At 36.6% G+C, this 22,389-nt stretch overlaps 8 protein-coding genes and 1 non-coding gene across 10 annotated transcripts in view; 4 read left to right on the plus strand and 5 right to left on the minus strand.

Moving 5' to 3' along the window:
• Positions 1-5: 5 nt before the first annotated feature.
• LOC130510592 (BRASSINOSTEROID INSENSITIVE 1-associated receptor kinase 1-like) lies at positions 6-1,167 on the minus strand (the record flags this gene model as incomplete). Its single annotated transcript, XM_057007048.1, is given in 4 exon segments — positions 6-149; positions 230-301; positions 393-525; positions 681-1,167. Coding segments are annotated over 4 exon segments (443 nt in total), but the record flags the coding sequence as incomplete, so codon positions are not given.
• A 754-nt stretch (positions 1,168-1,921) lies between these two features.
• LOC108854640 (probable polygalacturonase) lies at positions 1,922-5,219 on the plus strand. The gene is made up of 5 exons (XM_018628251.2): positions 1,922-2,789; positions 3,529-3,649; positions 3,908-4,082; positions 4,178-4,248; positions 4,323-5,219. The coding sequence occupies exons 1-5, from the start codon at positions 2,367-2,369 to the stop codon at positions 4,952-4,954; spliced, it is 1,422 nt and encodes a 473-aa protein (XP_018483753.1). The 5' UTR covers positions 1,922-2,366; the 3' UTR covers positions 4,955-5,219.
• A 952-nt stretch (positions 5,220-6,171) lies between these two features.
• On the minus strand, positions 6,172-7,090 carry LOC108849942 (transcription factor MYB54-like). Its single transcript, XM_018623540.2, has 2 exons — positions 6,885-7,090; positions 6,172-6,772 (listed from the first exon to the last, which is right to left on the minus strand). The coding sequence occupies exons 1-2, from the start codon at positions 7,060-7,062 to the stop codon at positions 6,201-6,203; spliced, it is 750 nt and encodes a 249-aa protein (XP_018479042.2). The 5' UTR covers positions 7,063-7,090; the 3' UTR covers positions 6,172-6,200.
• A 2,476-nt stretch (positions 7,091-9,566) lies between these two features.
• LOC108854645 (uncharacterized) lies at positions 9,567-10,214 on the minus strand. Its single transcript, XM_018628256.2, has 2 exons — positions 9,995-10,214; positions 9,567-9,920 (listed from the first exon to the last, which is right to left on the minus strand). Exons 1-2 carry the CDS (start codon positions 10,151-10,153, stop codon positions 9,786-9,788), a joined length of 294 nt encoding a protein of 97 aa, XP_018483758.1. The 5' UTR covers positions 10,154-10,214; the 3' UTR covers positions 9,567-9,785.
• A 1,741-nt stretch (positions 10,215-11,955) lies between these two features.
• Positions 11,956-14,609, plus strand: LOC108854642 (probable polygalacturonase). Its single transcript, XR_008944170.1, has 5 exons — positions 11,956-12,580; positions 12,670-12,810; positions 12,893-13,008; positions 13,165-13,813; positions 13,890-14,609. It is a non-coding gene; the product is annotated as a probable polygalacturonase (transcript).
• Positions 14,610-14,952: 343 nt separating this feature from the next.
• LOC108851820 (uncharacterized) lies at positions 14,953-15,795 on the minus strand. The gene is made up of 3 exons (XM_018625286.2): positions 15,502-15,795; positions 15,310-15,410; positions 14,953-15,225 (listed from the first exon to the last, which is right to left on the minus strand). The coding sequence occupies exons 1-3, from the start codon at positions 15,551-15,553 to the stop codon at positions 15,094-15,096; spliced, it is 285 nt and encodes a 94-aa protein (XP_018480788.2). The 5' UTR covers positions 15,554-15,795; the 3' UTR covers positions 14,953-15,093.
• A 1,157-nt stretch (positions 15,796-16,952) lies between these two features.
• Positions 16,953-18,252, plus strand: LOC130510806 (RING-H2 finger protein ATL54-like). Its single transcript, XM_057007470.1, has one exon. It carries the CDS (start codon positions 17,085-17,087, stop codon positions 18,027-18,029), a length of 945 nt encoding a protein of 314 aa, XP_056863450.1. The 5' UTR covers positions 16,953-17,084; the 3' UTR covers positions 18,030-18,252.
• A 720-nt stretch (positions 18,253-18,972) lies between these two features.
• On the plus strand, positions 18,973-20,902 carry LOC108851812 (beta carbonic anhydrase 5, chloroplastic). 2 transcript variants are annotated; one of them, XM_018625280.2, is made up of 9 exons: positions 18,973-19,132; positions 19,205-19,272; positions 19,460-19,612; positions 19,688-19,736; positions 19,816-19,929; positions 20,013-20,066; positions 20,175-20,257; positions 20,345-20,450; positions 20,540-20,902. In XM_018625280.2, the coding sequence occupies exons 1-9, from the start codon at positions 19,067-19,069 to the stop codon at positions 20,741-20,743; spliced, it is 897 nt and encodes a 298-aa protein (XP_018480782.1). In that variant the 5' UTR covers positions 18,973-19,066; the 3' UTR covers positions 20,744-20,902. The 2 variants fall into 2 exon arrangements, with proteins under 2 accessions (XP_018480782.1, XP_056865672.1); XM_057009692.1 differs by having other exon boundaries at positions 18,978-19,132; positions 19,219-19,272.
• A 54-nt stretch (positions 20,903-20,956) lies between these two features.
• Positions 20,957-22,389, minus strand: part of LOC108849940 (uncharacterized) — a 2,028-nt gene continuing 595 nt past the window's right edge. Inside the window, exon 2 of the mRNA XM_057010043.1 lies at positions 20,957-22,382. Within this exon, the coding sequence (XP_056866023.1) occupies positions 20,999-22,382 (1,384 nt within the window). The 3' untranslated portion in view covers positions 20,957-20,998. The remainder of the gene's footprint in view (positions 22,383-22,389) is intronic.

Below are 22,389 nucleotides of genomic sequence, written 5' to 3' on the forward strand. Positions count from 1 at the left end.
CATACAAGAAACGTAGTTTCTTTAGTCTGCCGAGAGATGATGGGATAGGACCGCTGAGATTATTCAAGTAAAGATCCAAGCTCACCAATTCCGTCAAATTACCAAGCTGCTCTGGGATTGGCCCGGTAATGTTATTGCTATAAAGCTCCCTGTGATTCATTACAGAAAATATATAAAGCTACTTCAGTGAACTGACATTATCATAGTTTAAAGAAGAGATAAGACTTACAAGTACTGCAAGTTTGGGAGCTGACCAAGCTGCGCTACAAGCTGACCAGATAGATTGGCATTCCCAAGGTCACTGCGGAAAGATGAGATTCTTAGTAGATGCAAAAAAAAAAAAAAAGCCGAATCATTGTGAGACAGGAGAAAGAAATAAAAAGGAGACATACACACGAGTAACACTATTGTCAGGACTGCAAGTAACATGAAACCAGGTACAAGGGGTAACAAGAGTAGCATCCCAACTCTGAAGCACCTTGTTAGGGTCGCTTAAACTGTTCTTCAGTGCACTCAGTGCATCACCTGTCACGTTTTATTAACCAAACAAGAATCAAAATCACTGGTCCAGCATTGGCATTGCAATTCAAATTAAAGTGAAGACTGAGCTAAACCGTCTCAAAGCAACCAACTTTTCATCAAATTAACAAAGAGAATGAGAGAAAAAGGAGGAAGGAGACCTTCGGCGTTGCCTGATGTTCTGAGAAGCAAATCGAAAAGCAGAATCAGCCAGAAGAAGCCAGGTATCATCATCATCATTCTTCCTCCTTCCATTGATTACGAAAACCCTAGGAAAAGAATTATCCTTTCATTTCATTTGATGATGATACACATCAGAGAAAAGATCCAGCCCCTTTTTGACCCACCCAACCCTTAAATTAAGGATCTAGAGTCTCGAATTGAGCTAATACTACTGCAACACAAAGCCCTCGACGTCCGTTGACTAAATTTAAAGAGAATCCTTCAACGAAACGAAACACGCTTGAGCTTTATACTTCCAGATCGTTGACTCCTTTCCCTCCGGGGAGAATTGAGATTACAGGAAACCAAAAGAGGAAGATATAATTGATTGATTCTTTCTTCTTTCTCGAATATACTTTTGCAGAGAGGAGGAGGAGGAAGAAGAATTAAAAAAAAAATGTAATGGAAGAGAGTTTTTTCTTCGTAAGAGTATTTTTTTTTTTACTTTGCTCTTGAGAGAGTTGCTACAGTGAAAAGGTAGATTGAGCAGAAAATGACAAAAGAGATGGTGACGTGGAGTATTTATATGGTCAAAGTCAAACGCGCACGCCTTCAAACTGGAATCGTGTTCGTTATGTATGTATGTTCGTATCAGCAGCAATGCATGATGGTGAATGGTGGTTTGTCATACATACCATCTCTCCATCATCACCATGACCTGTATATTTAAGCAAGCTTGTTTCAAAAGAGCCAGTCCAAAATCGGCCCAGCTAAATTTATACTGGATCTTGTTTTTCTTTTGTGTGTGTGGGCTCTCTCCAGCAATTTGGATTTTCAAATAATAATAAAAACTCTTAAGAGTATAGTAGGGTTGCAAAACAATATCTAACAATTAAATATTCTGGCTAGAAAACAAAGAAAAATATGATATCTATATACAAAAAATAAAATAGGAAAATAAACTTTTTAGTATATACTGAAACAAAATATATGGTGTGTGGATCAAACCAAAAATCTTTCTTGACATGTATAAAAATCATAAATTAATTTCTAGTGAATCACTTTTTATAATTATTTCTGTCGGTAGTTATATTAATTCATGATTTATAAAAAGCACAAAAGAAATTGAAAATAATACAATTCGGACATATACCTAATTTGTCATGAGAAAAACAAGAGCCAGTCATTACACTGGACTATTTAAAGGCCCATAAGATAAAGAGATGTAGCACCAAATCGTACCCGTGATCTTATTACATTAAAAAAAATATATTTTTATTTTAGAAGATTTGCACTTCTCTCCAATTCTTATTACCACCACCTTTGGCTTTTGGCACTTCACACATGCATCATCATCCCCTTTTCACGACAGCTCTGTGTCTGTATTCTATTCCCTTTAATTACATTTTTATCTATTTCCAGAAATAAAGGTATAAAGAGTCTCGAATTTTAGAGAGAGGTAAGGTATCAATCTTCCACCTTCGTGTTGTCACCACCACGTCAATCATTGAACACACACATGCAATTTTGATTCTTTCTCTCTTTCAAATTATTCATTCTTTCTCTCCCTCCATCAAAAAGCTTCATTTTGTTACTTTTTCTGTTCGTAATTATTAGTTATTACACTTTATGGGCTTTTTGAGTTTTGTCTGAAAATCAATTTTCCCAAAAGAAAAAAAAAGGCAATGGAATCGGAGAAGACGAGTGTTGTGAGTTCTATCACAAGACCATCGTGGGTATTGCTTCTCCTTGCTTTCACCGTCTTAGCCATTCTCTCTCACCAAATCTCCTCCAATTCCTTTCTCCCCCTCTTCATCCCCACCACGGTGACCCGTCAGCATGACCCGGTTACCTGCTCCGGGTTCTTCCTCCACGACCCGTCCCCGAAACGGATCGTCATGTCGATAACCGAATTCGGCGGAGTCGGTGACGGCAAGACGTCGAATACAGAGGCTTTCCGCCGCGCCGTACGGCATCTCCGTGGTTTTGCCGCCGAGGGTGGGGCCCAGCTTAATGTCCCCAAGGGCACGTGGCTCTCCGGAAGCTTCAACCTCACCAGCAATTTCACGCTCTTCCTCGAACATGGCGCTGTGATTCTTGGATCCAAGGTAAAATAAATTCACTTCTACAACATTATATTTATATATATATATATATATATATTTATTTATTTACAATTCAATTGTACATATTCTTGGTAAAGTGTGTTGTGTACTTGATGATTGCTCTGTGAGAATCAAGAACTGGGTTTGTGTTTGCTTTTAGCTCTGTGGGGTTCGTAAAGTTTGGTTGGTAGACACTGTAGTTTCACGCTCATCACGGTCACTAGTTAAAAGTCCTTAATGGACCCACCCACCAAGTGTTTGAAACAGAAAAGATTGTGTTTGAGTGGAGAATCTTGGTTAGTATAATCAACTTTTGTTTACACTGATCAAATTAGGATTTACTTGTTAAATGTGCTTTTGATGGTTACTAGTAGCTCTGTAGAAGAAAAAAGGGTCTTGGGAACAAGTGAAAGTAACCATTTTTATATTAATAAGATTCTTACAAAGAGTTTAACATGACTAAGACAACTTTTGTCTGAAGCATGTTGATGTACGGATTAGATCTACCAGATTACTTCTGTCGTCTCCTAATTGATAAGAGTATTAAATTAGTTTTCCTCTCATGTGACTTGATACTTAGATTGTCTGCTAGTGTTTTAGTACATTTTCATGTGTCATTAAACTCAAAAGGTCGGTTGTACTAATTATTACTTTCTTTTCTTTATTGTTTACATTGTTCAGTTTACATGAACGTATCACTGTTATAATATCGATAGCTTTGTCTGGGATCATGGTTTGATAGGACCTAGAAGAATGGCCGATAATAGAACCGTTGCCTTCTTATGGAAGAGGGAGAGAGAGACCTGGTGGTAGACACATTAGCCTCATTCATGGAGACAACCTCACCAATGTTGTCATTACAGGTACTTTACTCTTTTTATTCAATACGAGTACTCACTTAATCACGCTTATCTATTATATTTGTTCATCAGTATAGCCACAGCTTCTATTACTGTTGGGTTCTTTGAACAATTTGGCCTGCTTTCTTTGCTTTGGTTAGAACATCTCCAAAGATCTTATCTTAATGTTTCTCATTCCTTGACATGAATTAAACCGAAATCACTTTCTACTCATAAAATTATCACATTCTATATATTTAAAAAATATATATATATTTACAGGAGAGAATGGTACAATCGATGGACAGGGGAAAATGTGGTGGGAGTTATGGTGGAACAGAACATTAGTGCATACGAGAGGCCATCTTATTGAGATCAAAAACTCTCATAATATCCTCATCTCTAACCTCACTTTGCTCAACTCTCCTTTCTGGACTATCCATCCTGTTTACTGCAGGTTTCTTAGTTTACCCTCCAACTGTTTTTGCTTGCTTTTATGCTGTCACAAGCGTGCATAACGTTCAAACAACCTCTACCACTTTTATTTTGCAGCAATGTTGTTATTAGAAACATGACCATCCTTGCTCCTATGAATGCACCTAACACCGATGGTATAGACCCAGGTAAAAACCTCTGTTCTAACCTGGATTATTTGCTCGATACAGAAACACTAATGTTGTCTTGTGTCTTGTCGTAGACTCAAGCACCAATGTCTGCATTGAGGACTGTTACATCGAAAGCGGTGATGACCTTGTAGCTGTGAAAAGCGGGTGGGACCAGTACGGAATGGCCATGGCACGTCCGAGTTCAAACATCATCGTAAGAAGGATCTCTGGCACTACACGAACTTGTTCAGGTGTTGGAATAGGTAGCGAGATGTCTGGTGGGATTTTCAACATAACCATCCAAGACATTCACGTCTGGGACTCCGCAGCTGGACTCCGCATCAAAACAGATATAGGGAGAGGCGGTTACATTTCGAATATAACCATTAGTAATGTGTTCTTGGAGAAAGTGAAAGTTCCTATTAGGTTCAGCAGAGGCTCAAACGATCACCCGGATGATAAGTGGGATCCAAAAGCTATGCCGAGAGTGAAAGGTGTATATATTAGCAACGTTGTGAGTGTGGACTCGAGAAAGGCTCCAATGTTGCTTGGTGTTGAAGGTGCATCGTTTCAAGATATATGTTTGAGGAATGTAACGCTTCTTGGGTTACCGGAGACAGAGAAATGGAAATGCAAGGATGTTTCAGGGTATGCTAGCGATGTTTTTCCTCTGTCCTGTCCACAATTGTTGCAGAGGAAAGGTTTGGTCTCTCAGTGTGCATAGATGAGCTTTGTGGTTTTTATTAAATGGTGGTTTGGTTAGTTTAAAAAAAAAATAGATTTCCATGTGATGATGTATGATAGAGGAGGCCATGAGTTCGAGCATGTTTTTTTGTTTGGGTGAAGATTCATGGTCCACTTTACGTGATTTCATCTTTGTTTTCCTTTCACATTATTTTATTCTTGTTTGTGAATTTTGATTCTTTTGACACATGCTTTGTGTAAACGAAATACTCACTGCAAATGATTCAATAAAAGATGTTTTCATATTTTTGGATATAATGTTATGCAAACTATATATCGGGCTATACTAGCCAGGTTGTTGAACAGTGGTGAGTAAGAAGGAAAGGAAAAAGACCATTCCTCTGAGCCAAGCCCACCTTAAGGTTTATCTTGTTGATGTCTACATTTTTTTCACTAAAAAAAATCATGATTAGTCATAAACGATCTTTTGTTTTTTCGGCATCAATAAACGATCTATTGATAATACCATAAAACATATAAATTAGATATTTATATTAAAATTTATTCTATAAAAATTTGAAAACATAGTGAATGCATCAACAATTTTAACGTTATAATCTTAACGTTAGAGTTAAAAGCAAAAAAATTCAATTCACAAATAACAGTATTGATTTCTTAAAGTTTTTCTGATTCATTTTCTCCTTGTGTATCAATCAGGACGCCCTATCGATCAAATGTACAGTTTTGTTGAGTCTGTACGAAACATCAGACCATGTATTATACTAACGATAAAGACATGGACACGTATGTATGTACCAGTTCAAGTGCATGAATACACATACATATACATATATATACACCCAGTGGCGGAGTTAGAAATATTTTTGACTGGGGTCGTAATATATAAATTCAATATTTAAATTATATATATATAACAAAAATATTTCTTTTCACAAATTAATGGGGACAAATGAAAATTTAAACATAAATTAGTGGGGTCAAAAGCCATATTTTAACTAAATCTTATAATAATTTTAGAAAAATATACACTAAAAAAGAATTTCCCCCATTTTTACTGGGGTCACTTGACCCCACCACCACAATGGTGCCTCCGCCTCTGTATACACCTAAATAATATATATATATATATATATTTATGAATGGATAGAAAACGAGAAATTGATAGAAGATCCATATAAGGTTTACGGGAGCAAAATGCTGAATATGATACATATATAACCCTAATGATAGATACCATTACAATCATTGAGTTGTGATTATTATATCTAAGAATCTAATCCAACACTAAGAAAATCAAAGAAAGGAACATCTCTCTTTTCACCATGATCTATCATGGATGTTTCATCTTCTCCTGACGAGTTCTTCTCATGATCTGGTGTAGCTGCCTGATGATCCACCATCTCGTTCGACTTTCTCCTCTCAAAATCATCAGTTTCTTGTTGTGCATTCGAGATCCATGAAGATCCTAACTGATCACTCCTAGGCGCTGAAGCAGAAGTGTAAGGCCAGGGACTGCGACTGTTGTCCATCTGATACCTCTGAAACGGGTATAAGTAAGCACTTAGGCTTGGAAGAGTAAAGATAGGGCTCCAAATTTGGTTGAACGGAGAAGTGGGCGTTGAAGAGAAGCCTCTACGTCTGCGTCTAGTCATGATGACATGGTAATGGTTCTTGATAGCGTTATCAGTCCTCCCGGGTAACAGCTTCGCTATGACTGACCAACGATTGCCATAGATCCGATGAGCTTCTAAAAGCATCTCTTCTTCCTCCTTAGTGAAAGGTCCATTGTTGAGGTATGGAGCAAGTTGATTGCACCATCTCTGTCTACAGCTTTTCCCTATGAATCCATATCACTCAATTATCTATAGAACACATTGATCTAATACAAACCGATTTTTTTATATGTGTATATTTATATGAGAAAGATCAATATATGAATATATATATACCTGTTCTTCCAGATAAATGTTGACCAATGATGTTCCAGTTCTGGGGACCATATTGTTTCACAAGTTGCTTGAGCTTGTCGTCTTCGAAAGCTTTCCAGCGACCTTTTGGATGACCTTTGGTTTTTTTATTGTCACAACTGTTGCTTCCTCTAGACATTCCGATGGTTGCTATCTCCATCTCCTCCTATATAATACCGAACAATTTGTGAGGGATAAGATAGATTAGTCTGAGGTGAAATGATTTGAAAAGGATGAAAATCAAGACAAAGAAAGGAAAATATATATAAGAATAAAAGAGAGAGGATTGGTCTTCTCTTCTCTATGCTTATAGATGGTAAGACACTTTTCTTCTTTTTACAAGATACACTCTTCTTTTATGTAATATGCTTATTATGCTCATTTCAATAGAAAAAAAAATTGTTTCCTATTTAACAAATTTATTTCTTTCCACTACTGGTCTATGCTTAGAATATATAGATATGTATATATATGTAATTGATCATTCTTGTTATTTTCCAAAATATGTCTTATTTTGTTGCATTCCACTCTATTCTTCTGATTCCTAACAGGGGAATCAGTTCATATCTTCCAAGGTGCAATTACCTGTAAATCGATTATAAAAAAAAACACAACACAAGTCATATACAATTGGTTGTATGGCATATGTAACATGCCTTTGAGTTATATAATTTTAAGCATAACCCATTGCATAATACTCCATCCATTTTTTATATGATGTTTTAGCATAAGCACACAAATTAAGAGTAAAATTATTTTTACTAAATTTTACTAAAAACACTTGATTACAACAAAAAAAGTATTCAAAAATAGTTAATCATTGATGTTCCAAACAGTTAGGACAAAAAACTACACATTGACTTTTAATATTTTAATTAATTGTTTTGATAATTTTGCATAGAAATTTTCAAAATATCATATAAACTGAAACAAAAATATTTTCTAAAACATCGTGTAAAAATAAACCAAGGAAGTACTTTTTAGCAAAAAAGGTGTTCATGTTAGATGACGTCGTTTCAATGCTACTAAAGTATTCATGTCTAAATCCAATGTGTCAAATAGGTGACATCATTGACAAATCAAGGTTTTTTTCACATTTAGTAGAAAGAGTAGTAAGAACAAGTTCAAAATTTCGAACTTCTACAATTTGTTCTTTTTTTTTTGTTTTCTCAATCTTCAATTCATACACACATTCTTGAGGGGAACTTCTTCATTTTTGTGCACAATCTATCATGTTAGATACGGGAATTCATGCAAGCACAGTCAAATTTTTTGTATTGAATATTTATTACCATTGGTTGTATTATATATGTAACTTATGTTTTTGAGTTATAGAATGTAAAGCATAATTATATTATTTACTTAGCAAAAAGATGTTCATGTTAGATGGTGTCGTTTCAATGTTACATGAGTATTCGAGTCTAAATCCAGTGGGTCAAACATTTGGAAATTGTTAAATTAACTTACATAATGAAGATTTTACTACATTTTGATTACTAGATATTTAAAAAGTAAAAGAAAAGGTTTAAAATTTAGAAATTTTCATCAATATTGTTTATTTTGTTTTTATCTACAACTCATACACACTCACACATGACCGAATCTAGCATGTTAGATTTGGGAATACAAACACCCAGTCCAATTTTGACATTCGAATTATTACCATTGGTTGTATTATTATTGTTTTCCACTGAAAAATAATTTCGAATGTCAAAATTATTATAATTTGGCTTAGTAAATCTCGCCTCTCTAAGACTCTATGACTATGCTACAACTTTTGTTTTGTTTAATGGTGGCAGCATCACCATGTCTGCCCATGTACGCAGCTCCATCTGCATACTCGAGCTCCTCATCACACCGTCACAACTGCTCCGTACTTTGCATTTAGAATGTTCATTTCAGAGTGGAGGAAGGAAATCAGGCTGAAATTCTTGCCCACTTCCCATTTGAATCGGGTTCTCTACCAGTGAGATACTTAGGCTTACCTTTGCTATCGAAGCGGATGTCGGCTAATGACTACAGCCCTTCTAAAGGTAAGCCTAAGTATCTCAAAGTTCGTTACATTGAAATGAACATTCTGTTATTCATCGTTAAAAGGGAGGTTACAACGTTAGTGAGACTTAACCGGACTGAGTTAAATCTAAACCGTGTAAACCAATCTGAACCGATACTGTGATAAAGATTCCGACAGTCGATGGCGATACCATCGGAGATTACCAGAACACTCGAAAGAGAGCTCGGAGGATGATCTGAAAATTAACACTGAGCATTCAGTCTGTCTGTTTTATCCATTAAAAAAATTGGTCAAAATGTTAGAGCATCTTCATCTATTAGAGAATCTTTCTGTTTAATACAAAAAGCTTTTAACCCCCAAAAGTACAATGTTCGGTGATATTCTTTCCTTGCATTCAGGACTGCTTGCATTCATACGTTAATATTTTGGTGATGGTTTCAATTTTTCTTATGAATGATACACGACTTTTACTAACTTCACAAAATCATGATTCCAATCGCTTGGATATATTTAAAGACTTCAGCGTACGTGTATATTAATCTTCAAATTTGAGTAAGAACAAGAATATATGTTGCTTCTGTGTTTTTACATGAAACTTTACACATTCTTGATTTTCCGTCACAACAATACAGTAACAGCTTTGACATTTCACTTGTGGTGAAAAAAAATATTGTTGTACTTCCTTTTATCAAACCGCAGATGTTCGTTTCACAATTCCAAAAGATGATTGTATTTATAGTGGAATATCTAATCATCTCTTAGTATACATCATATATTTACACGGTGAATTCAAGGAGTACATCAAAACAGATTTTGTCAAAAAGAAAAAAACAGACAAAAAAGATTAAAACAAAACAAGAAGTTTCTAATTAAAAAGGAGCTGAAGCAATGTCCCAACCATGAGGATCAAGAAAGATTAGTCTCTCATCTTCATCATCATAATCCTTCAAATCTAAACATCTTCCCCTTTTCTCCTCACCAGCCCTTATGCCCTCTTGCGTTTCCTGCATATTTTTCAGTTCCATTAATAAAAAAATTGGAAGAAACAGACCAAGAACTTGAAGAATTAATAGAATACCTTTGTGAAAATATAGAGTGCTTCCTGGAAGGTCTTTGTCTTTATCACACACAATGCTTCCTCTCGGGCATTTTCTATTTGATCGAGATGCAATGTCCTGGGCTCCGTCTCTATCGACGACATCCTTTGTAACATCTCCATTCTCTTGCCTACTTCCATTTCAGACTTAATTTGCTTCAAGAAAAAAACAGTTGAATCTCTGAGGTTTTGGTATTATATTAAGAGAAGAGTGGATAGTTGATTCATGAATAATCTCATGTTAATATAGAAACTACTACGATGTGGGGACGTAAGTGAGACATAAGACGTTGTGTCACGCAACGTGGCATGGTGTGGCGGGCTTAGGCGGTGTCTTTAGACACGTTACTTGTCAAGAATGGTGGCGGCCATGCACGTGTCGGTTTGGTAGTGAGCAGTGGTCAAGACTGGAATAAAATTTCGATTTGCATGAAGACTGTAGATAACGTAAACGAGAGAGTTCAACTTTAGTTACAAAAAAAAAAAAAAGAGAGTTCAACTTTCTCCCACGATTTTTATTTTTGATTATTTTATTGTTTGAAGTGGCGGTTGGTCGGCGCAGTGAGATATGTTCTTGGAATGTATGAGTACGTGGAAGTTTTACTGATATTATTTCACAGGGACCCAGGTTTTGACGGCCATCCACTTTGGATATATTATTATTTTGAACCTAATTCAACGATGTTATCAATAATTTAATAAGCATGTAACGATCAGCCTAATTAACATTACATTACTAAGGATAAGGAAGACTACTTGCAGAGAGAGAGAGAGAGAGAGTTTCTTTTAATAATTAAAAGAAAAAGATAAGAGGAGTGCTTTACAAGTAAATTGCAATTTTGAAAGCTAATTAAGTTGGGAGGTCTACATATGAAAACTTTAAATGGTTTCACCAAGCAGTGATCTAGAAGAGCCACCTCTTCCTCCTGCTCAAACACCAAATATCAGATTAAGCATCACCTTTTTTTTCTTAAAGAATCCCACCAAGGCAATGAGACATTTAATTCAGCATCACCTTGTCTATGGCGCCAGTAGCCAACCCACGTGGAAGCTACAGGGGTCAGCTGACACTACAAATATATTAAAAGAAAAATTTGTAAGTTTAGACTATTCAATGAAAGTGGCGAATTTGGTTATGTAGTGTGCCATTGAACCCACAGAACACGGGTTCGACTACCCTGTATGACTCTTTTATTATATTTTGATCCTTCAAAAAAGATTTCCTAGGACCGCCACTGTATGGCGCTAATCACAGCTAGGTCGTCTAAGAGCTCATGTAACCCTTTGCCATACAATTTTTTCTGCTAAATTGTAAATATTATTATGGAAATGAATGTTGAGGTTTACAAGATGTTGTAAAACAAACTGTATCACCTCTAAATTTGATTACACGGCAAAAAAATTTTAGAAACATATAATCAAAAACAATCGAGATTGAAGGCGCTGTTCTATTACAGGATTAAAAGCAATTCGCCCTTCTAAATCAAGAGAATCAATTAGTTCTGTCTCCTTTTGCTCTCTCTCTAGCTTTACTATACACATCACTATTATTATGACTTTTATGTTTATCAAGAATCTCCTTTCTTCTTTGCTGATATCACAGATTGTCAAACTCTGGTAGTGAAGCTCTTGCTTGACACTTTTCTTTTTAACATGTTTCATTGGAGGAAAAAGAAGATCGTAGAGACGTTCAGTCGAAAACATGCAAAATGCCGAAAGAAATAGTATACCAGATGGAAACATGTAATCTCAATCCCTTCAGTTGTAAAAGCCTTCAACATTGGAGATAGTTTTGAGGTTTTCAGACCCTAAAGCTACTGTATAACTAGTTCACTTCACTGTAAGTAAACCGGATCATAATGTCTTAACCGGTATAATCTATATTTATGTATTTATCCATAATAACCCTAAAAATCCCAGAAATCCTCTTCCTCTCTGATTGCTCAACGTCCATTAGAGCTATCTCAAGCAAATCCTCGATCAAGAAGATCTTTGATATCCTCAAAGATATCGATTAAATCTCTTCTGCTATTACATGTTCTCGTTTTTCTCATATCTCTTGTTCTCTGAACAGCGATGCTGATTATCTCGCAAAACAGGTTTTTAGAGCACTTTCAATAGGATTGCTTATGGAGATGCTAAGGGGTGGATTTCACCAGAAAAAGAAGAAATAGCGGTGCAAAGTGTGCTTAATTAAACATTGAAGTTTAAGTTTGTACTATTTCGTGGGTTCTATGACATGTGGTAGCACACGATTGGTTTTTTTTCTTGAATCAGATAAAAAAATTAAAAAATAAGCACCGGAATGCTGCGTTAATGATGCTCTTTAAGGCTTTCTCAATTTCTGCTTCTACTTGTAACCCCATGTTGGACTAGCCCGTTTAGGGTCCAGACATTTTTTCTTTATTTAATATCAAATCGTTGCGAAAAAATAAATCCATGATAACCCTAACCTTCACAATAAAAGTTCCATTCCACTAAAGAAGGGCTTGGTTCGTGTCGTTGGGAAGAAATCTGGAGATGGCGTTGCAGAAGCTAGTTTCCTCCGTTGCTAAAATAATCGAAACGGTATTTGCAGAGATCTATCTTCAATTTGATCTTCTTTGTCATTTCTTGTGGAGTTTGGTATTGATTGCGTTCGATTCTCATGCGTAAAGAGCAGCGGCCTCTGCAGCAGGTTAGGGTTGACCAATTGTCCTCGACCATGAAACGTGTGTGGGAAGAAGAGGTCAGCCAGAACAAACTCGGTGTTTCCCTGGTACTAGCCGCTGCAGGTCTGGTCGGTCACAAAAAGAGCGGTATGTGTATTTTGAATCCTTGAAATTTTTTAAACTTTATATGTAAATCCTCTGATCATCGAAAGCTCTTTTTTCTTTCCAGAGTATGACGATGTGAAAAATTTGAGAGCACAGCTCCATCAGATACTTGCGGACTGTGAGATCCTGTTGCAGCGTTGCGATGCAAATTCGCAAGCTTTTCATTCTACGGAGGCGAAGGTAATGATTTTCTGTAATTTAGGGGATCAAAATCAGATAGGGAGAGAATATTATAGTTTTGATAAAATATGCATCTGAAATTTCTATATCTTTTCTTGTGTTTTGGCGATGCTTTTGCCATGTTGATAAACACTCGTGCCTGCCTTTGCCTTTCAGATGAAGAAGCTGAAGAGAGAAATTTGGTTATCCAAGGAAACATGATGATGATGATTACTCAACTCAAAAACAAACAACAATCTCTGCTCCTCTACTTGCTTCATGTTTACATTTATGCTTTGTGTGTTGTTTTTATGTATGAACTTCCCTAAACTTTGAACTAACTTCCCTAAACTTTAAAAGAAAAGATTCGTTTGTAAAAGTTCACGTGCATTTCGGTGATTCAAATGAAACAAGAGTATGAGAAAACAAGACACAAAAGTAACATGCTTCTCTTACTCAACTAGCTGGTTTGAAAAAAAAATATGAACACAATCGATGGACAAGGGAAAATGTGGTGGGAGTTATGGTGGAACAGAACATTAGTGCATACGAGAGGCCATCTTATTGAGATCAAGAACTCTCATAATATCCTCATCTCTAACCTCACTTTGCTCAACTCTCCTTTCTGGACTATCCATCCTGTTTACTGCAGGTTCCTTATTTATACTTCCAAAACTGTTTTTGCTTGCATTTATGCTCTGTTACAAGTGTGCATGGTTCAAATAATCTCTATACCATTTTTATCTTACAGCAATGTTGTTGTTAGAAACATGACCATCCTTGCTCCAATGAATGCTCCTAACACCGACCGATGATATAGACCCATGTAAAACACATGACCATCCTTGTTTGTGTCTTTTGTGCTATCTTGTTTCTTATAATTTTTCTGAATAACACTGTAGACTCAAGCACCAACGTCTGCATTGAGGACTGTTACATCGAAAGCGGCGATGACCTTGTAGCTGTGAAGAGCGGGTGGGACCAGTACGGAATGGCCATGGCACGTCCGAGTTCAAACATCATCATCAGACGGATCTCTGGGACTACACGAACTTGTTCAGGTGTTGGAATAGGTAGTGAGATGTCTGGTGGGATTTTCAACGTAACAATCCAAGACATTCACGTCTGGGACTCAGCAGCTGGGCTCCGCATCAAAACAGATATAGGGAGAGGCGGTTACATTTCGAATATCACCGTTAGTAATGTGTTCTTGGAGAAAGTGAAAGTTCCAATAAGGTTCAGCAGAGGCTCTAACGACCACCCTGTGAGTGTGGATTCAAGAAAGGCTCCAATGTTGCTTGGTGTTGAAGGTGCATCGTTTCAAGATATATGTTTGAGGAATGTAACGCTCTTGGGTTACCGGAGACAGAGAAATGGAAATGCAAGGATGTTTCAGGGTATGCGAGTGATGTTTTTCCTTTGCCATGTCCACAATTGTTGCAGAGGAAAGGTTTGCTCTCTCAGTGTTCATAGATGAGTTTTTGAGGTTCTTGATTAAATGGTGTTTTGGTTAGTTAGTTTTTTAGATTTACATGTGATGATGATGGTAGAGGAGGCCATGAGTTTGAGCGATTTTTTTTTTTGGTTCGGGTGAAGATTCATGGTCTACTTTACATGATGTCATCTTGGTTTTCCTTTCACATTATTTTATTCTTGCGTTGTGAATTTGATTCTTTTGACACATACTTTGTGTAAACGAAATATACTTTCAATTATTCAATAAAAGATGTTTTTTCTTTTTTCTTTATGTTTACATATTCTCGGATATGATGTTATGCAACTCTATATCCAGCTCCTCCAACAGCAGTTTATGTCATGGCATGGCAGAAGGGAAAGTAGTAGTATATTAAACGTTATGCATGGACAAAGAAAACTTCAAGATATTCTACTGTCCGAAGTCTCCTAGACTTTATTTGAAAAAAAAAAAACAAAGCATCTTTGTTCAGTAGAACTTACCAACTCAAATCGGAGGATTCAAATATGGGGAAGGAATTAAGATAGGAAACAGAGTAAACCTCCAAATCAGACAGACATAAGTTTACAAAAGGGGGTAGTTCAACAAAACATAACACAAACACAAACACACACACACTTAATAGATTAGGTCTACTTTGAGACCTTGGACTTGGTTCTCAACAGTTGCTCCTCTAGACTAGCATGGGATTCCACCAGACTTGACAAAGCCTTGCTAATCTCATCAACGTTTTCTTCATGTAATCGTTTTGCCTCCCGAGCTGACTGAAACATGAGGCCACATCACATATTAATTAATTAATTAACTGGTGGTGTTGTCGAAAGCAAAACCCATATAAACTGTATTACCTGAACCAGGTGAGCGTAATGCTCTGTAACTTTTTTGGGAGGGTCGCTTCGAGGTCTTCGTGGTTGAGTTTCTGGATCGGCTGGTGAGTACAAGTAGGACCCTGAGATGAAAAGAGGATTGACTACTCACACACAAACACGTACGGGCAAACATTTAATTCTTGAAACAATTAAATCAAAGAGAGAACATACCAAGATTGTATCCAGAGCATGCAATTATCCCTCTGACGACAACTGTCCGCATGTTTGAACCCGCAGCTTGCTCCTTGGTAGTCGCATCTAGACACAGGTGCAAAACAATCGTGTGTGTGAGAGAGAGAGCAGCTGCGAGATCGGAGATACCCCAATCTCCCGGCAAGGATGGATCCGCGCATCATCTTCTTCGATTGATTTGGGAATTAGGGTTTGCTTTCCTCGCGTTTTGTACGTACATTTTTTTTTAAGAAGAACTTTTTTTTTTTTTTTAACCGCTTTCTTAGTTTTAAGAAGAACTTCTACATAGATTTTTAATGCTTTTGTTTTAATACAACCCACCTTTGGGTCAATAAAATAGATATATATATATATATATCTAATTGTAATAAAATAGAACTTAAATATAATATAAATATAATACAACATTAAAATCGATAAATATTAGAATGTTTAAAATGATGAAATTAACTTCTAAATTTGAAATAACCAAAAAGCATCAAAAATTATAACTACATGTGAACAACAAAAGTATGTATATATATAAACGATTATATTTTTATCAAACATAAATTACTAAATTGTAATAGACGCATACATTGATGCTCAAATATCTTCATTTTTTTTAGTATGCATCCTTTTAAATTAATATTGATCCATTACAATAAGATACAAAAAATAGTTTGAAGAATATCCGTATATCTAACTTTTGTGAAATCGGGAAATCACATTCATAATATATCCACAATTCGTCTAAACATTAATAAATATATTAGAATATTTTAAATATAAAAATTGAAGTCAAATTGAATTATATATTAAATCACATGTCGGTTTAATAGGTAGGTGTCTCACACATTTTAGCGAGTTTTGCAAGTTGTATATGATTTTAAAATAACGATGCTTTGTTTGCAAACCAAACTGAAATACATCATAGCATTTACCGGTTTAACCATGGATCCTGGTTAAGGTCCATGTTTGATTTTAAAACACTAAATATAATACTTCATCTATAACTTTTAAATGTAAATAAATAATCAAAAATATAAATTTATATCATATAAATTTGGATTGTTATAAAAAATAGTCCCGAGTTTTAAAAGCGCGGATAAAAATCTAATACGCAATTAATTTTGTGTGTGTATCTTAGGTTTCTGTCAATGCTTATATAACAGATTTGGATTGATCCTTGAGAGCTAGAGAAAGCAAGAAACTAGCACATCCAAACCTACTCAACACTATATTAATATGAGACCCATTTCTATGGCCGTGTGATATGCTTGTATCTTAACAAAAAAAAAACAATTAAACAATTAGACCTTTTTGTTAGTCTGAAATTTATATCTATTTTTCTAGATATAACGTGTACTTGTAATTAAAAAAAATAAAAATAAAAAGAAACCAGTTATCTCGTGAAATTAAGATCATATATACCATCAACCTACTTTAGTTGACCAAACTTGTTTCTAAAGAAAGAAGAGAGAAAGCAAAAGACAGAACAAAGACGAAGACTCTTATCATCCTTTGTCCTTTTTTTTCTCCCTCTCTGTCCCTAGCTTGGTGATGATCTTGAAGCAAGAATAATGACCGTCCTTCACAGATCTCTGTCGGACGATATGACAAACAACACGTCGTCCTGTGAATCTTTGTCGGATTGCATCGAAGAGTTGAGAGAATCAGGATCTTGTTCATCCACTTGTCTTAACTACTGTCTCTCCATCTGCAAGATCGACTCTGCTCCGCCTCCAGTGATTCACCGCGACCTGGACCATAAAATAAAGAAGATCATAATCATCACCGCTTGCTCTGTCATCACAACTCTGTTTCTCCTCACTTTAGTCGCTCTCTGTTTCAAGTGGTACAACAGGAGGAGAAGATCAATATCGTTATCAAGAAGCATAGAGGAAGCTAGGACTTGGGATTTTGATGAACCATCATCACCTGTTATTATAGATCATCCGGTTTGGCATATCAGGACCGTTGGTTTGAATCCAATGGTTATAAGTTCGATCAAAGTGTGTAAGTATAGTAAAAGAGATGGTGTTGTGGAAGGAACTGATTGTTCGGTTTGTTTAAGTGAGTTTGAAGAAGAAGAGATGCTTAGATTGTTACCAAAGTGTAGACATGCTTTTCATCTTTCTTGTATTGATACTTGGCTTAGATCACACACCAACTGTCCTCTTTGTCGTGCTCCTATTGTGTTGGTTAATGATGATGACGATGGAGACGATATAGAGGAGACCCCTGTGAGTATGAATGGAGATATCGACGAAGAAACCGAGAGAGATGATGAGGAAGAAGCTGATGGTTTTGTTGGTATAGATATTAGAGATGGGGAAGCAGATAAGTCGCAGGAGCGAGTGAGACGTTCTGTGTCGTTGGATTCATTGTCGGGTTTAAGGGTAAGTGAAGTTGGTGTTGTTGCTGGTAGAGGGAAAGAGAAGGTGAAGAGAGGCAATGGTGTTGGACATTCTATTGTTGAGAGGTCAAGTTTCTTGAAAAGATCAATCTCTGACATTGGTAAGTAGTAGGAGCTCTCTACACATGTACAAAGGAAGTTTCTTGGAGCCAATGAAGAAAACCAAATCAAAGCTGCTACTCTTGTACTAAAGTGAATAGAGTTGTTACATTTTGTTGTGTTATCAAAGCTGCTACTCTTGTACTCAAGTGAATAGAGTTGTTACAGCTTTTATTTGGCCTTACCTCGTATTCAAATGTTTTTTCTGATAATGGATTTACACCTTTTTTGAAGCTTTAGCGTTTTTGTAAGAGAGTGAAGAACTCATTATATGAACATTTTTTTTTTTGGCATCATTATTATATGAACATTTGTATTAACTATTAAGCAGTTACATTTTTTTTTGGTCTAAATTTTGGAAAATAAAATATGGATCAAGAAAAGGTCAGTTTACATTATTTTGACGTACCGCAATTACTCCAAGACACCTTTCCTTGCACAGATTTTTCTTCTATAGTTGAATTAGTAAATTACAATTTGCCTATTCAAATTTATGAATCTTTGACTATAGCAAACTTATCATATTAAACAATACCATCCATCACGGGTTTAAAACTGTAAATGCTTTTGACTAAAAAAATCTGTTAGTAAAATGTCTGCACAAATATTTAAATAATTATTTTCGAAAATCATTTTATATATGTTAGGTATGGATTGGTCCCTTCAAATTAAATGTAACTTATTAGTTAGTCATAAAACTTCTAAACATTAAAATGTATTTTTTTGTCGGTAATCTTTTTAATTGGTCTGAGAAAGTTCAAAAGGTGTATACGAACAGTCACTCAGGCCCAGTAGCCCACAGTTTACAACATTGATCAAATTTACTTTTTTATCCAAGCCCAAGATTTTAACCAAAAATCGACGGTAGGGTCCACAAGTGACACGACACGGAAAAAAACACTTTGGTTTCTCCGTCTTTGTTGGAGAATTGCATTCACTTCCAAGTTTTTTTTTTCCTCTTCTAATTTAATTATTTTTTTGCTTTCTCTTTGAGATGAATGCTCTCGAGATGCTTGTACCATATTCGAGATACCAAACTTTCCTTTAATGGCATCACACTTACCCATCTCCTATGATCCTTCTTCCTCCACGTCTCTCCATACCCAACAATTGGTACGTGTCAAGTCTCTCTCTCTCTCTCTCACTTGAATTTTGATCAAGTGTTTTGTCTAATTTTTGATTCAGATCTTCTGCTCCAGTGACAAAGTAAAGGACTTTGAGAAAGCCCAGTTGAGAATTCCCTCTTCTTTCAGGTAATTTCTTAGATTCCTCCTGCTCCAATCTGATTTCACTTCGATTCAGCATTGTTAGTTTTTTAAGTTATCTATAAATATTTTAGTTTTTCTTTTTGATGCTTCAAATGGCAAAAAACTCTGTTTAGATATGTTCTGTTAATGTTCAAGTTCTCATGTTTAAGGCTGTTTCTGTGGTGTTTTGCAGAAGAAAAGCTGCAAACTTGCAAACGATGGCATCAGGCAAGACACCTGGACTGACTCAGGAAGCTAATGACTTCACTAGTGGAGAAAACAACACTGACGACGTATTCGACGACATGAAACAGCGGTTCCTCGCCTTCAAGAAGCTTAACTACATGTAAGTGGTGGCTTACTTCTTTATATGGAGGATTTGGTTTGCCTCATCTAATGATGATATACTTCTTATGAACAGGGATAACTTAGAGCACTTCAAGAAACTAGCAGATGCTCAAGCTCCAAAGGTGGATGTTAAAAGTTTTTTACTCTTCATGGATCGGCTTTGATATATATCTTCTTGTTGCTAACACTTTCAGGCAACAGTTTCTGGTGATTGCTTGTGCAGACTCTAGGGTCTGTCCTTCTGCCGTCCTCGGATTTCAACCTGGTGAAGCATTCACTGTTCGTAACATTGCAAATTTAGTACCTTCATACGAGGTACCACATTCTCTAGTCCAGAACCGCCCATTGTTTTTTTTTGTTTCACATTTTGATCTAATTGAATTTGCCTGTTGCGGCAGTCTGGACCTACTGAAACAAAAGCTGCTCTCCAGTTCTCTGTGAATACTCTTGAAGTTAGTATCTCATCCCTCCTTACAGTTATATATTACTTATACAGAACTTGGAACTCAAAATCGAAAGCTTTGATTCTTAGTTGTGGGATTTATCTATTAAACTTGTAGGTGGAGAATATCTTAGTTGTTGGTCATAGCCGTTGTGGAGGAATTCAAGCTTTAATGAGCATGGAAGATGAAGGAGACTCCAGGTTTCTTTTTATCACTCTTGTTAAAAAAAAAAAAAAAAACTTCCATAGTTGTTGATCTTTGCTATATTGCATTTTACTTGTTAACAGAAGTTTCATACGTAACTGGGTGATTGTGGGGAAGAAGGCAAAGGAAAGCACAAAAGCTGTTGCTTCAAACCTCCATTTTGATCACCAGTGTCAACATTGTGAAAAGGTAAATATTTATTGGTAAATCAGTGCAACTTATAGATATATATCTTATGTTAATCGATGAACTAATATAGAATGTATAACGAAATGCAGACGTCGATTAATCATTCATTAGAAAGACTGCTTGGTTATCCATGGATAGAAGAGAAAGTGCGGAATGGATCACTGTCACTCCATGGTGGCTACTATGACTTTGTAAACTGTACATTTGAGAAATGGACCGTCGATTATGAAGGAAGCAGAGGCGGCAAGAAGGAAGGCAGTGGGATTGCTGTTAAAAACCGATCAGTTTGGTGATTATTAACCATCTCAATCTTCATTAGGATTGTCTTTCATAGTTTTGAGAATCATCAGAGACTCCTTTCTTTGCCGTTGTGTGTTGACAAAATATCATATTCTAACTCTTCAGGAACTTACGTTCGTTTTATCAATATGATTTGTGAATTCAATGTTTGATCAGAGGCATACAAAACAGAGATTAGAAAGAAACTATAATACACCAACAACAAAGTTAAACTCTCCAAGTAAATATATAGCTTATGGTGATGATCATTAACACCGACATTCATCTAACGAATCATAACCGTGGTTGTGTTCTGTGATATTCTGCTTCGTTCTATTTTCAAACTTGTCCAAAACGCTTCTCGCCCACTCGCCAAAGTAAGTCTCATTGTGTCCGATCATAGCGTTCTTATACACCGACATGCATCGCCTATCTGAATCAAGAAACTCACATTTTTCTCCAACAGGATCGTGCCACGTGCCTTCGTGTCTCATTCCTGACCAGTTAGCTCCCCATTGGAACACACGCTGTCCGACTCCAGCAAGCTGAAGCCACCCTTTGGGGAAAAACTCCATCACGCTACTACCTCTATCCATTAAAAACAAGTTGGTTAGCTGTGCACCGTGCGGTGATACCAACACATCGGTCTTCTGCATCAGCTCCACTTGCTGACAAAACGTTAGATTGTCCGAGTAAGAAACGTTTAGCTCACACCCTTCTAGTCTCTCGCACTCTCTCTTAAAGACATTGATCACCACTGATTCGTTCCTGAAAGCTCTGGCTCCGGTTCTCAATAGCAGTGTCATACCAATTCGAGGTTTTGATGTCTCTGATGAGGTGACGTTACAGTAGGTTCTTGCTTTGCATCTAATGTGATCGAAAGCCTCCATTCTTCTCTCCCTTGACATTCCAGCTTGGTCATGTCTCATCACAACAGCCTTGTCGAAGCAAACCGGCTTCTCCTCATCGATAAACCGTGTAAACTCCGGTTCTTGACTGTAAGTAGCTCTGAGTATTTCGCTTAACCAATGCCCCATTCCAAACCTTAGTTCTCCCCAGTGGTATAAAACCCATTTCTGAGGCCTTTCACATCGGTTTCTTAAGCTCCAAGAAACGAACGGGACCATGGTGGATAGTCCATGCCACAAGTTATAGTAATCGTATTGATTATAAGAGACAAAAGTCAAACCCTTCTGAAGAACGGCATTGGTAGGAATAGCTTCAGGCCAAGCCAGCGCGTAGTAGTTCCATGATCCATCGTGCTCATCAACCCCTTTCAAGCATAGAAGCCTTCCTTTGGAAGAATCTGAAGGGAACTCTTGGTACTGAGCCTCGTCTTTGGTTTGGTTATCAAAGAGAGAGCTCATGAACCAAGTATGACCCTCGAGTGGTTTGTTTGAGAAGCGATGGTCCTTGAGTGGAAGGAATGTCACCGATTCACGTAGCTTTTCCACCAAGTAAGCCGTCTTGTTGTCTGATGTTTGCTCGTGTTGGTGTTTCAGATACGTAAAGAGTGAAGGAGGGAGTGAAATGGAGTGTTGAGTGATTTGAATTGAACTGATTTGGAGAAGAACGAAAACAGTGACAGCGAGGCACAAGACTTTCGAGTAGGACTTCAGGGAGGATAAGCAAGTAACTAGCCTTCGCCAAACACTAGGTT

Source organism: Raphanus sativus, chromosome 4 (genome assembly GCF_000801105.2).
Source record: "Raphanus sativus cultivar WK10039 chromosome 4, ASM80110v3, whole genome shotgun sequence".
NCBI lineage: Eukaryota > Viridiplantae > Streptophyta > Magnoliopsida > Brassicales > Brassicaceae > Raphanus > Raphanus sativus.

What these genes read in the sequence shown, in the direction of transcription:
- LOC108849942 (XM_018623540.2), bottom strand. Translation starts at nt 7,062, where the DNA reads ATGGAGATAGCAACCATCGGAATGTCTAGAGGAAGCAACAGTTGTGAC. An exon ending in ACATTTATCTGGAAGAACAG is followed by an intron (nt 6,773 to 6,884) that starts GTATATATATAT and finishes ATGGATTCATAG; the next exon opens with GGAAAAGCTGTAGACAGAGA.
- LOC130510806 (XM_057007470.1), top strand. Translation starts at nt 17,085, where the DNA reads ATGACCGTCCTTCACAGATCTCTGTCGGACGATATGACAAACAACACG.
- LOC108854645 (XM_018628256.2), bottom strand. Translation starts at nt 10,153, where the DNA reads ATGGAAGTAGGCAAGAGAATGGAGATGTTACAAAGGATGTCGTCGATA. An exon ending in CACTCTATATTTTCACAAAG is followed by an intron (nt 9,921 to 9,994) that starts GTATTCTATTAA and finishes AAAAATATGCAG; the next exon opens with GAAACGCAAGAGGGCATAAG.
- LOC108854640 (XM_018628251.2), top strand. Translation starts at nt 2,367, where the DNA reads ATGGAATCGGAGAAGACGAGTGTTGTGAGTTCTATCACAAGACCATCG. An exon ending in CACCAATGTTGTCATTACAG is followed by an intron (nt 3,650 to 3,907) that starts GTACTTTACTCT and finishes ATATATTTACAG; the next exon opens with GAGAGAATGGTACAATCGAT. An exon ending in ATCCATCCTGTTTACTGCAG is followed by an intron (nt 4,083 to 4,177) that starts GTTTCTTAGTTT and finishes TTTATTTTGCAG; the next exon opens with CAATGTTGTTATTAGAAACA.
- LOC108851820 (XM_018625286.2), bottom strand. Translation starts at nt 15,553, where the DNA reads ATGCGGACAGTTGTCGTCAGAGGGATAATTGCATGCTCTGGATACAAT. An exon ending in ATGCTCTGGATACAATCTTG is followed by an intron (nt 15,411 to 15,501) that starts GTATGTTCTCTC and finishes TTTTCATCTCAG; the next exon opens with GGTCCTACTTGTACTCACCA. An exon ending in ATTACGCTCACCTGGTTCAG is followed by an intron (nt 15,226 to 15,309) that starts GTAATACAGTTT and finishes CTCATGTTTCAG; the next exon opens with TCAGCTCGGGAGGCAAAACG.
- LOC108851812 (XM_018625280.2), top strand. Translation starts at nt 19,067, where the DNA reads ATGGCATCACACTTACCCATCTCCTATGATCCTTCTTCCTCCACGTCT. An exon ending in AGAATTCCCTCTTCTTTCAG is followed by an intron (nt 19,273 to 19,459) that starts GTAATTTCTTAG and finishes GGTGTTTTGCAG; the next exon opens with AAGAAAAGCTGCAAACTTGC. An exon ending in ATTTAGTACCTTCATACGAG is followed by an intron (nt 19,930 to 20,012) that starts GTACCACATTCT and finishes CTGTTGCGGCAG; the next exon opens with TCTGGACCTACTGAAACAAA.